Source organism: Maniola jurtina, chromosome 7 (assembly GCF_905333055.1).
Source record: "Maniola jurtina chromosome 7, ilManJurt1.1, whole genome shotgun sequence".
NCBI classification, from domain to species: Eukaryota; Metazoa; Arthropoda; class Insecta; order Lepidoptera; family Nymphalidae; genus Maniola; species Maniola jurtina.
This window is the reverse complement of record NC_060035.1, coordinates 2400518-2415580: the sequence shown is the minus strand read 5'-3', so window position 1 is coordinate 2415580 and position 15063 is coordinate 2400518. Positions and strand designations below refer to the sequence as shown.

Genomic DNA, 15063 nt, shown 5'->3' with positions numbered 1-15063 from the left:
TTTAGTAAAGGGATTTCAGTTTAAAAACATTTATTTATCAATAAAGAGCATAACAGTCCTTTTAGATATCAGGAATTACAGCTATTTACATTTACAATGGTAGGTACTTACGCACATGATATCAAGTATCCATTTTAGTACTTCATATTATCTACATTGAATAATTGTGTGGGTAAGTAATAACATCCATACGTTTACAATACTAGTTTTTAGGGAAGTTTTCGTAATTGTTCTTCTTTTAAAGCATAATTGGGAGTGTATATATCCTGTTATTATTTTTCTGATAGGAATATAAGTTTGAAGCGCGTACGAGTGACTTATATTTAGAATTTTCGTATCTTTATAGAGGTAATTCTTTATTCTTTCTTTATTTGCATTCATGTCTTACATCATAAATAAAATAATATCATAATATTACAACATGAAACCCCGTTGGGGCGTTGCAAAGTAAAACATATGTAAATAATCAAAGGTAATATTACAATTCTTATGAAATATGAAATATGAATAGCAAAAATTATGAATTAATTATATGGTCATTAAATAAAAATAAAATAAAAAAGTCACATATAAATAAAGACTATGGGAGTTTTCAAATTATGTCCTATTATAATTAATCAGACTTTTAAAAAAAAGTACTTACAAATAAAAAGTGGTTAACAAAGTTATTACAATCTTCTTATATCGTATTATCGTATTATTGAGGTATATTCATTCAATAGTTCATGCACACTGTAGTAACATTTTTGGATTAGCCATTTTTTTAGTTTTGTTTAAATATTGTTTCTTTTGTTTCATCTATTATTATTGCTATACAGGTTATTTAAATCAGTAAATATTTAAAAAAGAGCCTTTGTTGCAGTTTTAAATAAGTACTGTACAGGTTTACCTTAGTGCTACCTAAGTAAATAATTAATTAGATAGATAATAACTTTAAATTATTACAGTAAAGATTATTTACATATGAAGATTTAGTTTTATTTTTTTTATATTCTGCGTGCTCATCGACATAAGCATCCCCTTTTCGATATTCAATATACAATAGAATAGAATAGAATAGACTAGACTAGAATAGAATATGATATAATATAAAAGAATAGAATATAATATAATAATTCAAGTAAACTTTTACAAATGCTTTTGAATCGTCAAAATAATTTACCATGCATTACAATATGATGTTTGACTAGAGCGATATAATATTAGGGCGTACTTTTGGCATACAAGATGAATAATTTTACGTAAGGTTTCTATTTAAAGATAAAGCTGAATTTTTTGTTGATACAAGGGTTTTTAGCAGAATTACAAAAAGGTAATAAAAAAAATGTGTTAACATTCCTTTTGATTCAATTGCGTTAAGCGAATTTATTTTTACGTTATAGGTATGTACCTACCTATTGGGTACTAGGGAGTAATAACTTGCTTGGACGGAATGTAACAGAGTGATCCGATTTGGTTTATCCCCGAGAAAAGTAATGTAATAGTAGTAGACTCGTATACACATTGACCTCTGAAAGCATTTTAGCTATTTTTTGTACATCCAAACAGAGAACCGTTTTGTATACATGTACAAGTCAATTAGATTGAACTAGAACGAAGGTAAAAGGATTGTACATTATATTTTAATAAAATAGACACAGACAGACTAGTAACGATGAAAGTAATATTTCTCTTCAGAGTTAGAACTATTGCCTGTAGTCTGTTCAATTCAAAAGTTTTGTTGCATTTGTTGGGTACCTGCTTCAAAAAAAAATAATAATTACGGATTGTGGTGTGTATAATATGATAATGAAGCTTTATTTAGTTTGTAAAGTTATAGTATATCATTAATAATGCAAATTAGAATAATATTTAAAAAATAACTATGATTTATGTTGGTAGTTAATACCTAATATTACAAATGTGGGTAAAAGCTTCACATTTGCGTTGAACAAAGAAATATTCTTGTCCGGATAGCTAAGTGGGTATTATTAACTTGAGAAATTCTCATTAAAAAGATTACAATAAGAGGGTAGACAAATGCAACATTTTTATGCTCTCAGCTGCAATTCTGTGCTATAATCAGGACGGGCCGAAAATAATAAAGAGTGACAGTAAGAGTATATTGTGCGAATAGAAATATTAAATAGCATACAGTGGCAGTAGATGAATTCCCTGCGCGAATGGACAGATGAATGAGTTAAAAAGAAAGTCTTGGTTTTGGCAGTGGCATGCATCGGTGTCGCTCATAATCCATGACTCTCTGTTTATCATTTTTAATTAGCCTAGTAATTATTTGAGATAGCGTAATTTAATATTTGCATATATGGAATATGAAATACCAATTATTATTATTGTTTGATACTAGAGTAATTCATGAATTAAAATAGTTTGTGGGTTATAAGATTATATTTGGTGACCAACCCTTGTAATTAATAATGCAGTGAACTAGTGAAATCATTAATATAACTGCAGTTAAGATATTGATTAGTTTAAAAAGTGATAGTTTTAGTATGATAATAATTATTTAAAGTTAACTTTGATAGCACCAGCTTTACAATCAAATGTTCCGTTTATAATAAAGCATTGATAGTTAAAATAAAATGGATGAGATCAAATATGATTCTTATGAGATCAAATACCTTGTATTATGGTGAACCAGGCACCGGTGATCCCTTGCGTGGATGCGCGGTAGATAAAGATAGTGTGGTGATTGCATACGTGGATGAATAGTGTCGGAGCACTGTGTGGGTGCACGATGCTATGGCATTGAGTATGTGTTCAGAATTTAGTAAAGGATTTTGAGATTTAGTAAAGAGGTATGATCTGATTTTAATCGTGAGTGCTAATGCATTGCTTCTTTAAAGAATATTCATGGAGTATTAAAAACCGTGTTGGCAAGGCTACCTTGTGTATTATGTTGAGTAATCTATTTAAAATTAAGTATGTATAGCAACATAATTGATACAGCGAGCCGTGATAAAATTTTGGAAGATTAATTAGTTGGAATATTGCACCATGGATATAAGATATCACACTGGGATACGAAGCTTGAACTTTGATAAAATATTCGAAAGATAATTGGGAATATTGTACCATGAATATAAAATATCACATTGGAATACGATGCTTAAACTTGAAGGCGAACTTGGTACGCTTAAGTGAGTGAAATGCTCTTTAAGTGCAAGTGGTCTTCAAGTGATCTTCTACGATGCTTGACCTTGATGGCGAACTTGGTACGCTTAAGTGAGTGAAATGCTCTTTAAGTGCAAGTGGTCTTCAAGTGGTCTTTTATAATGCTTGGAACTTGATGGCGAACTTGGTACGCTTAAGTGAGCGAAATGCTCTTTAAGTGCAAGTGGTCTTCAAGTGGTCTTCTATGATGCTTGGAACTTGAAGGTGAACTTGGTACACTTAAGTGAGCGAAATGTTCTTTAAGTGCAAGTGGTCTTCAAGTGGTCTTCACCAACTTGGTACGCTTAAGTGAGCGAAATATTCTTTAAGTGCAAGTGGTCTTGACCAACTTGCTGCATTTAAGTGAGCGAAACGCTCTTTAAGTGCAGTTGGTTTTCAACTACGACAAATCTGGTCCCCTAAGTGTGGCAAAGTCCCTTTAGATGCGGTTGTTTTGTTCTTTAAATTGAAAGCTGTTGTTGTGATGAGTGATAACGAATGGACAATATTCCTGGATCCTACGAGTACATAGTGGAGGTATCTTGTTAAGTTGCGAGCTGTCGTATGATTGTTAAGTGATAAGTGACAATGAATGGGCAATATTCCTTAGGAAGTTAGGAAGGATCCTTACAAGTAGGTAATGTGAATCAGGTGTTAACGGTTGTTTATTTTGCAGTAATTTTATCCCGACTCGTGGGGTGCCCGGGGCGGGCACCATGCAGCATGGCCGTGTTGGCAACAACTCGTTCTCACGTTCGGTGTTGCTTGGTGTTGGTGGTTATGCTGTGGTCGTGACGTCAGAGCCCCCTCCATCGAGACGAAAAAGATGGCGCTAGGGCGAGGACGTGGCGTGGAACGACAAGCTTCAGTTGCTGTTTGCGCTCCAACCGATTTACATTGCATTATACGGGTTGATTTTACTATCTGAGACTTTAATTGTTTACAAGACAGACAGACAAAAATTTTGAGTACTTGTGATACATTTATGTTACAGATCAAATAAGAATATGAGCTTAATATGAGGTAGCTATTTTTAGATTACAGACAGACACTTCAATTTTATTTATTAGTGTATCGTGATGTGTTATCGCACATCTTCGGATTATCAATGATGAATTCATTTCATACCTACCGTCACATTTGACGATAAAAACGTGATGATAGGCTAATTTGTAAATCATGCTGATTTGAATTATGCGAAAATCCCTTATGTTGCTTATTGCTCTCAATATCTTCGATAAATAGGTATGCCTAGGATGACCTATCTATCAGTTTGATTACTTGGAACGTGAATAATAATATCAATGTAATCTTACATTGATTGTAATGAACAAAATAATATGGACCTCATTATTTAGAATAATTTACAAAAACACTGGGGGGCGATTTTTCAATCGTCAAATAACTTTTAACTGAGGAAAAACTTTGACGTTTTGATTGATTTCCCATACAAAAACTGTTAAAACCTGATTCCTCAGATAAAAGTTATTTGACGATTGAAAAATTGGCCCTAAATCGGTACTCTTCTTGTCTTGGGTCTTGGAGTTATTAATGTAAATCTTTGAGCCTATGTAACTTTAAAACTACACATTTTTATATATATTATACTTTATTTTTGCTTGGAGTGCGCTTCGAATAAATTCCTCAATCTACATACACACAACCGGAAATACTTTCTACAATAATAATATATATTATTATGTACAATAAAGATAATCAGGAAGTATAAAGTAAAGCCCATTTAAGTGGCTACAACATTCCATTGTATCGGGACAAGTTTAAAATTAATTCATTTCGAGATTGTTTGTTTTATAAGTAAGTACTTATACTCGTAATTGGATTGAATTGAATTCTATTCCGTGTTGAAGTACTGAAGCCTTGAAACGATTTGTGCTATGTCAGGAATTTCCATTAATATAATATGGCATCCTATTAAGGGTCTTGATTTAAAAATTCCATTGTGAATTAAATATTTCTACACAAGCTAGTACCTATTCGGGATTTGGCGTTCATTAAACTAATAAAGGATAATAAGTCATAATATAATATTATCATAGTTAATACGACAGTAGATTTAAAATAGTTTATAATTTACAAAAATTAAAAATTAAAATTAAAACTGAAACTTGATTTTAGCGTCAGAAAGCTTCTGTTTAGGGACCAAGAAAATCCGAAATAATAATTTGAAAATTACCTAAGTATATTTTCAAATTATTATTATTATTTTAAAAATATTATTATAGGGAATCTTAATTTTCTAGAGTAAGCCGGAACGGTTTGAACTGCACGGTCATGTAAACTAGGTATCTGCTTAGCTTACGGTGTAAGTACATGTCAGTCAGTCAGTTTCTCTTTTTATACATTTAAATAGATTGTAATCTCTTCAATTAAAAATCAATCTGCAATCCTCAAAAGTCGAACTTTTAATTACGTTTTTACGCACCACCACTCAAGCGTTTAAATACTGGCCTTACTAACCCAGATACGAACTTGTTTTATTTTGAAAAAATGTTTATTTCCGAACTACTTTAGAATTGAATCCAAATACAGATTAAAAATTTCCGAACATAAACTTTGTATTGAAATAGGTTTGAACGGAAATTTTTTATCCATTACAGTCGTAACTTATTCATTCACTATCGGTTGCCATAAATCAAAATCTAGTAAGTGGCCATTTTTTCAAATACGAATATAGCGATTTTTTTTTAAATATTATAATAATTTATTGTACTTAAATACAAGAACGAGTTTCCTTCCCTCTGTACTAGGAAAGACCTTTATTGGATTGTTTGGTATGCTCTTGTATGTATAATTTGTATATATAGTTATATACTATATTGTTGTAAATCAAAATGAAAATCGTAACTAATTGTATGATATCCTTAAAGACTATATATTCTTATGGAAAATTTTTAATCGACAGATACATTTTAACTGAAGATATAGACATTTTGACAGATTTTCACAATTTTTTATTTGGTGATTGAATAATTGGTCCTTTATTTAGTGAAAATTCAGCTCTTACTATGTTTTTGTTTTTGTTTCTGGTGATTTTTATAAATCTATGATTACTGTTTATATTTAACTTGTAATAAAACTGTAACTGGATGAAATCTAGACGGTTTCTAAAATTAGTTAGGTACTATGTTTTAATAACATACATCTAAGGCGCTCCGGCGAAATGTAATGGAATATTTAATTTAAATAATTTAATAATAAACGTGCATTTCTACTTTAAGCAAAATGTCTTCCCGGCGAAGTAAATCAACAAAAGTTATGTAACTCGATTCAGACAGCATTGTACTGTGTTGTACTAAAGTCTAGAATATGCGCGTTTACCTTTTAACTTGTTTTATTTACTAATGGAATTGAAACCTTAAAGTATTTATCAGAAGGTTATTTTTTGATTGATGAGAATTCGCAAAGGGATGCAAAGTGAGCTAGAGTATCCGATTATGGAAATGTGTTTTCTTAGTGTCTATTCAAACAGGTCACACCACAACCACATCACAGCGTCATAAATGTCGCCAAGCAGTGAACGGTTTAAAGGTGGAAGTTGTGTTGTCACGAATGATTCGGTAGACCCGATGTGGTCAGCCGCTTGCGAGCTAAGGTCATGAGTGGTTATGTTGTTGCCACAATGTCGTCAATGTTGACAACGTCATATTGACAATAGTTGACAAAACGTGCGTGAAAGGAATTACACATTTTCATATAGTTTTGTTCAAGCGATATTTTTACCACTGGCATGGAGTAAGGACATGAAGATACAGAAGTTAGACAAAGCAATCATGTGGATGAAAAAGTGACCTGAACTGACCTACATTTACTTATGTTTACGTGTTTAACTTGACACGGCTAGACTGTAGGGTTGCGTTTATACTGTGACTGTGGTATTGTACGGTTGTGGCCCATCTATTAAGGACCCTTAACGTTTGTTTGACACACTGAATCTATGTCGCTTTATATAATTATTTGTCTTCCGCTAATGTTTGATATTAATTCTATATGTGGCTTTATTTGGATAGGTTAATGTTGTATCAATTATTTCCTCATCTGTTCGATAATGAGTAATTTAGATTCAATGCATCGGATTTGAATAAGACGTGATTAGCATTGTTACTTACAACTTTTTCTCGACACATTTCCCTATCTAGTTGGCAATTGGTTTCTCCATTTGACTTAATCTTCTCGGAATCTAAATTGCTGTTGCATTTTTATTTTTCCACTAGATCTAATTATTTTCAATAATAATTTTTGCTATAAGTAAATCAAAGCCATAGTAATACCATATTTTCAGTCATATTTTTCAATCTAACACGATATTTTTGTATTAAATTCTCAAAGAATTTTATAGTTATCTCATATTTTTCTATTTATAAAGCATATTTCTTATTTATTACATATTTTCTCAATTCCTTTGTTTATTTACTAAGCCCATTTTTGATGCCTCATTTTAACACAATGAAAAGTATTTATTTCAAATGTTGTACTCTAAAGAAGTGAATTACGTTTGAGGCATTTAAACCGCCTGGGGTTCTCCTTAATGATAGTATTTATAACAGAAACCGAAGTTTCTGTTTCAATTACATGGAGAAAGAGTAATAACCATTACCCAATGGTGACAACTGACAAATCCCTAACGACCGTGGCCGACAAGCCCTTAAAATATAAGACGTCGTTGACGGAAACTATTAAACCAATTATCTTCTATTACTTAACTTTGATATAGAGTCGCGGCGGTAATTATTATGCGTTGGCACGTGAACTATCATTTAGCTGTAATCGTAATTTTATGCAAACAAATGCGTGAATGACCACAGAGTGCTCATTAGCGGGCTATTAGGATGTAAAGGTTTACGCCTACTTATAAGTTAAAACTAGATCCCGTCTTCTTGTAGCATCGACATTTAGTAACTCGTCAATCATAAGCCAATATAGCCTCGATAGCTCAACGGTTGAGGAGCGGACTGAATTCCGAAAGGTCGGCGGTTCAAACCCCACTTTTTTCGTTGCACTTTTGTCGTACCCACTCCTGGCACAAGCTTTAGAGGGGAAAGGGTAGTCTTGATAAATATGGCTATTATGCTTTAAAAAAAATACGCATTTCTGCATATGAACAAAAGCGATTAGTTTGCCTTAAACTAAAGAAATAAAATAAGATTATAAAAACAAACACTTCAGTAAACGTAATAACTTAGTCTTAAAAGATAGAATGTGGCATATCAAACGCAAAGCGTTGCATAATTTGCCGCGATAGCAAATAAATTGTACTCATACAGTGTGCCTAGTATGAGATTTTACACTTTTACCGGACGTCGTTAATAGAATTCGAGCGCTAAAACATAATAATCACACTTAATATTATAAAGGCGAAAGTTTGTGTGTATGTGTGTATGTTTGTTACTCCTTCACGCAAAAACTACTGGACGGATTTGGCTGAAATTTGGAATGGAGATAGATAATATCCTGGATTAGCACATAGGCTACTTTTTATCCCGGAAAATTAAAGATTTTCCACGGGATTTCGAAAATCCTAAATCCACGCGGGCGAAGTCGCGAGCATCGGCTAGTGTCAAAGTAAAATGGAACTAACGGTCCACTCTACAAAAAACAATAAGCTCACGTGGCACCTGAAGTCACGTGGTGTGACAGGTCTAAATTAAATTAGGTTTGCCTGTCCTTTTCTATTCATATTTGTAAGAAAAAGATGCAATTACTCAAAAATTTAGTGACGCTTAGAATCAATTAACCATTATCTATTTTACCTTATTGCTGAAGTGTTTCGACACTCTAACTCTATCAACGTTCGTGAGATGTAAAGTCTTATACTCGTAGTTCATACTAAGTCTACTATTTATTGATTCAGGTGTCCCCTGTAATACTGACAAATGAAATAATAACTTCTCAGTGTCCAGTGTCCACCTCCGATGGTTATGTAAGTGTCCATAAGCCACGTCCGTCTTGTTTCAGACGTTGGAAATAAATGACCCAAATTCAGTACGCAAATTGTTTTCTAGCGGTTAATCTTCCTAAATAAATGCTAAGTTGTCTACTTATTACCTTATAGATAATATATATGTATGAATAAGTAATTTCGAATAATTCTTTGCGACTTGGTACTATCCAACACTAGCTTCTCCTTTCAGCAAAGATTGCCTGGTAGAGATTGCTCTAAGCAATAAGGCCGCCTTTGCACACAATTGTATTTTTCTGTTTTCTTCCTTCTCTGTCGTGTTCCTTTACATATTGTTGTGTGCAATAAAGACTTCTATCTATCTATCGATATATAGATATTATGGGCAAAGTATTTTGAAATGTTAGAAGTTTTTGATTTGTATGAGTAATTTATGGTCCCATAATGAATGGTATGAATAAAATATCCATGGGTAAAATACAATATGAAAAAGTAAATTATGTCACTTATGAGGTTTTCATTTTCATATGTAGCAATTACCTACCACTTACTTTTGCTTTTTATTCACTAGACTACCTGCGACTTAGGGTGAGATTTATAAAGCGCACTTTGACTTTGCTCAGACTTAAGATTGAGTTAAAACGAGACAGATTTATATGAGAGATATACATCTGTCTCGTTTTAACTCTGGCTTAAGTCTAAGCAAAGTCTGAGTGCGGTTTATAGATCTCACCCTTAGTCTGCGTGGATTTAGGTTTTAGAAATCCCACGGGAGCAAAAAATCGTTTCAGTATAGACTTACAGACCTGTCATGGACTTAAAGAGTGTCATAGGCTACTTTTTATTCCGCAAAATCAAAGAGTTCTTACAGGATTTTTAAAAGCTTAAATCCACGCAGACAAAGTCGTGGGAATCAGCTAGTAATGTAGGGCGATAAAGCAAGCTAATGAAATCATTGTAAAATGTACATTTCTATTGCTATTTGCTAATAACGCAGACCCAATAAAATAGGTAATCAACGTTTATATAAACACGTCAAATAATTGGCCCAGTGGTATGAAAACCACCAGATTCTTATCGCATTTAAATGTGGTCGGATAACTAGAAGCCTACTCTGTAATTCAATTTCTCTATTCCACGTTTATGTAAGGGCAGGTGCTATTTCTGCATTGTGAGAAGTACTTAAACATTTCCCATATTTCACCCACAACGACAAATTAAAAATATAAACTAAATGAAAATGTATGTCTTCACTAATGTAAGTTTGGATGGAGGGTGTAATATCCGGAACTAGTGATCCGATTTTGGAAATTATTTCACTGATCGATAGCTACAATATCCCCGAGTGCTACAGGGTAGGTATTATAGTAGGCTAGGAATAAATTTAATCACGTACAAGCGATCCTGCGAGGAAGGATCCCTGTGAATCGGTTGGTGTTGTCTGCCTGCCAGTGGGAGGTCTGCCAACATTGCGCTTTCCGGTGCGAGATCGTCATTCCAGCACCTTGGGACCCCAACGCCGTCTACAGTTCTTCAAACTATGAACCCCGCTTATACACATTTCAGTCACCAGTTTCGGATGCATGATCCTGGCTTTGAAAATGGCATCGTAAATCGTAATTGTGTATCTGTGATAATTAAATAATGCAAATTATACCTATTATATTTTTTTAACCTTCGTCCCAAAAAGAGGCGTGTTATAAGTTTGACGTGTGTATCAGTATATCTGTGTATCTGTCTGTGGCTTTGTAGCTCCTAAACTAAAGAACCGATTTTAATATTTTAATTTCTTTTGTTTGAAAGGTGGCTTGATTGAGAGTGTTCTTAGCTATAATCGAAGAAAATCGGTTCAGCCGTTTGAAAGTTATCAGCTCTTTTCTAGTTACTATAACCTTCACTTGTCGGTGTTATAAATTTTTAATTTACACTTGTGTTTTAATTTATAGACTAATGCTCTGTTATAACTAAGCTCTAGTTGCGATCAAACCTGCTGGCAAGTGCGCTTGCTTAGAAGATGTCTATTCACTCTAGCCTTACTTATACACCTTATTATGCCTATTTACTCGATTAGTCAATTGTAAGCGATCAATATTATGATATCGATCGTCACACCGCAGCTGTCAAACTACGTCAGCAGATAGCTTTGCTTAGGTCTGCTGGCAGAGTGAATTAGAGTGAGGGAACTCTCGGTTTGATCCTTGAATCGACGATATCTCAAATATTAGGCTATGGCCACTATGGCTACCTGCTTCAAATGAACATATTGATATCCGCCAGTGACGCCTCGGCGTTTTGTTAGAAGTTCCCTATCTGCCGTGGACTGTATTGCTGGTTTGAACGTGTTTCCTTGTGTTGTTACAGAGCATGCCGCCGCCCGCCTAAGGCATGAGCGGTCGCGGAGCGGGGGGGCAGCGCTGCCAGCTGATCCTGCAGCGTTGCCTCGCGATCCACCTCTCCAAGCCGGGCAACGCGCCAGATGACTTCTGGATGTACGACTCTGGATACCTGCTGTTCCAGGTAAGAGACTACAAACCTCCAAATGCAAATCTAATCAAAGGTAGCTGTGATAAGATGTGTGACCTGAAGAAAGTGGCGGGGAGCGGGTGGATGAGGAAGGCGGAGGACCGTGTTTGGTAGCGTGCTCTTGGAAAGGCCTATGTCCAACCGTGGACGCATACAGGCTGATGGATGGATGGATGGATGGATAGCTACTTGGATTAGAACGTCCACCTCCTAATCGGAGGTCGGAGGTTCGATCCCGGGCACTCACTTTTAAGCAATTAAATGTCTTGTTTTGATCGGTGAAGGAAAACATCGTGAGGAAACCTGCATGCCTGAGAGTTCTCCATGTTCTCGATGGTGTGTGAAATCTGCCAATCCGCAGCGTGGCAGACATGGCCTAAACCCTTCTCATTCTGAGAGGAGACCCGTACTCAGTAGTGGGTCGGCAATGGGTTGATCATGATGAATTTTAGTACAATTGGTGCCGCTTATGCTACGTCTGTGACTTTACCAACGGTTCGGAATGCAGAATTAAAAAAATATTGATAACTGGCATAATATGCCCGCGACTTCGTCGGTGTGAACACAAATTTTGAACCCCTATTTCACCCTCTTAGCAGTTGATTTTTCAAAAATCCTTTCTTAGCGGCTACCTAAGTCATAATATGTATGCCGCAGTCTGATCCATCCAGTAGTCAGTCTGATTGTCTGTCTATTAACATATTTCCATCACTCTTTGCACTGCACATTTTTTGCAGGACAAATCTTAACGAATTAGTATTTAGTGGCGCATACATCGAGTGTTGAACATGAAGGGATCCTTTCAAAATCAATGCATGGAACCATTCATACCTAGTTTGAACTGCAAAAAAACGTACACAATTTTAACCGTGTGATTTGAACTATTCTATTCTCAGTATTGAGACGAGCTACTACGTATTCGTTAAGATTAATCCTGCAAAACGACGTGCGGTGTTAATCACAAGTTAATGTCGTATTAACACCAAATTAAGATAAGTTCACACGTTGCGATATCATCAGTAAAATTAAACGCAAATAAAAATGGAAAATGTTTTTTTTTACGTCTGAAGCATCATAAAGAGACACATGCGAAATCCAATTCTAAAACACTTTATTACACTTTCGATTTCCAACGCGTGAGAACTTGCTGTGGCCGGACGTGGATGTAAACATGTCGGTTCGTTGGTTTGCTGTTGATTAGACTCACTGAAATTAACATATTAATACAAGTTCGCTGGAAGAGGTGTGCCATACAAAAACCGGCCAATTGCGAATACGACTTGTGCACCAGGAGTTCCGTACTCGGGAATTTTTTGCGACATTTTGCACGATAAATGAAAAACTATTATCCATAAAAATAAATAAAAATCTGTTTTAGAATGTATATACGTACATGTAAAGCCCTATCATATTATGATACCCCACTTGGTATAGTTATCTTACTTTGAAAATTGAAAATGCTAAGTAGTTATTTTTTGTTCATTAACAAATTTTAATTTTTATTGTGATGTAACCACAAATTCACGGTTTTTGGTTTTTTCTTTTATTTGTGCTATAAGACCTGCCTTTCTGCCCATGATTCCAGGTCAACGAAAAGTACCCTATAGGTTTTCTTGATAGACACGACAGACAGAGACGGACACACAGACAACAAAGTCATCCTGTAAGGGTTCGGTTTTTTCTTTTGAGGTACGGAACCCTAAAAATGGCAGTTAATTTTTGTGTTAATTTAGCGCTCTTCCGTGCGTACCGGAACTAAACATTGATACTTTGTGTCAAATGGTCTTGTTGACACTATGTTGACAGATGTTTCATCAATAACAATTGCTTCAAAAACAGCAATTACAGGTCCAGTGTACTTGAGAGAAGTCAGTGATTAGACTGGATAGTGCTTGCGGCGCAGTTCTAGCTCGTTTGTTGAATCTGCAAGAAAAATTTTTATAAAACATTACTCATTAAGACTAAATTAAACGAAATAAAATTGAACACCTTGACCTAAGCAATAAGTCTAATTATTTCTACCTTATTGACCTCATGGTCAAACTATTATTTTAGTTTTCATTTTTCGGGCCGCTTTTGAATCACACACTTATTACAAAACTTGCAGAAAATATGCAATAAGTTTCAAACTTTGTGAAGTTTTTTTTCATGATTTTTCAAAGGTGGTTTGTCAAAGTTCTTTTGACATCTGTGAAATGATATCTGTGAAATGATCCATCTCTAAACTGCAGATAAGTATCACGGACATTTGTTTACGTCTAGGTAGGTACTAGGCAGTTATATCTCACAGCTGCGCTTTGTTTAAATCACTATTATACTTTAACTACCATTGCGTCCATTTGTAATGCACGTTGATTGAAAGCAATGCGTGCTACTGTTAATGTATTCAAGATGCATAGAAAAGTACCTAATATAGGATTCTTAATCATCGTCACAACCCATCGCCGGCCAACTACTGAGCACGGGTCTCCTCTCAGAACAAGAAAGGTTTAAGCCATAGTCCACCACGCTGGCTAAATGTGCATTATCAGACTTAACATTTATGGAGAAATCTCAGGTAGATTTTGCATGTAAATGTCTCTATAACATAAAAACTAAGGCTGAGATATATAGAGCGAACTTTAATTTTACTCAGACTGAAGACACTATTAAAACAAGACAACGTTATACCGCTGACATAAATCAGTCTCGTTTTAACTGAAATTTTTAGTCTAAGCAAAGTCAAAGTAAACTCTAATACATCACAGCTTAAGAATCCACTAAGAAAAAAATCTGAAAAATTCCAACGGGATTTAAAAAACCTATGTCCGCGTGGGCAAAGTTGCATGCATAAGCTAGTTCATAATAATTATGTAACATAATACTCAATACAAGATGCCATTCAAGCATTCAATTGACTATTTTTGAAGATACTTCAAACCATAATTCTTTCTATCCATAGTCAATTGTATGCACTTTTAAGGGCTAATTCGGTCTAAATAAGCTATTACACTTAGGATATGACCTGAATAAATCATAAGTGCATCGGAGTTGCAATATACATCCAGTGAACTAAATAATTAATTTAGATGTTATTTGTATATACTCTTAGTCAAAAGAGTCTGCCCATTTGTCCAAGAGTACGCCCAGACCGCAGTAGCAACCGATCCTTGATCTTTCTTTAAAAAAAAGCGAGCAAACGAGCAGGCGGTTCACCTGATGTTAAGTGATTACCGCCGCCCATGAACATTTGCAGTACCAGAGGAACCGCCAATGCGTTGCCGACCTTTTGAAAATTTGTTGGCCCCTTGAATAACCCCATGTTGTAATCTGATGAATGATCTAAATTTTGTTTATTGTTTTGAGAGTAGAGTTTAATAAACACACGAGATTATTAAAAACCCTGGTAAAAGGTAAATACGCTTACCGTTCCTAACTTAAACCTACAACTGAAACCGTCTTGCTCGGCGACAAAGTTCACACATGCTTAA

At 34.7% G+C, this 15063-nt stretch overlaps 1 protein-coding gene across 1 annotated transcript in view; it reads left to right on the top strand.

The window, feature by feature from the left end:
- Positions 1 to 15063, top strand: part of LOC123866947 (putative uncharacterized protein DDB_G0282133) — a 277632-nt gene that overhangs the window by 66000 nt on the left and 196569 nt on the right. Inside the window, exon 2 of the mRNA XM_045908746.1 lies at positions 11432 to 11587. Within this exon, the coding sequence (XP_045764702.1) occupies positions 11456 to 11587 (132 nt within the window). The 5' untranslated portion in view covers positions 11432 to 11455. The remainder of the gene's footprint in view (positions 1 to 11431; positions 11588 to 15063) is intronic.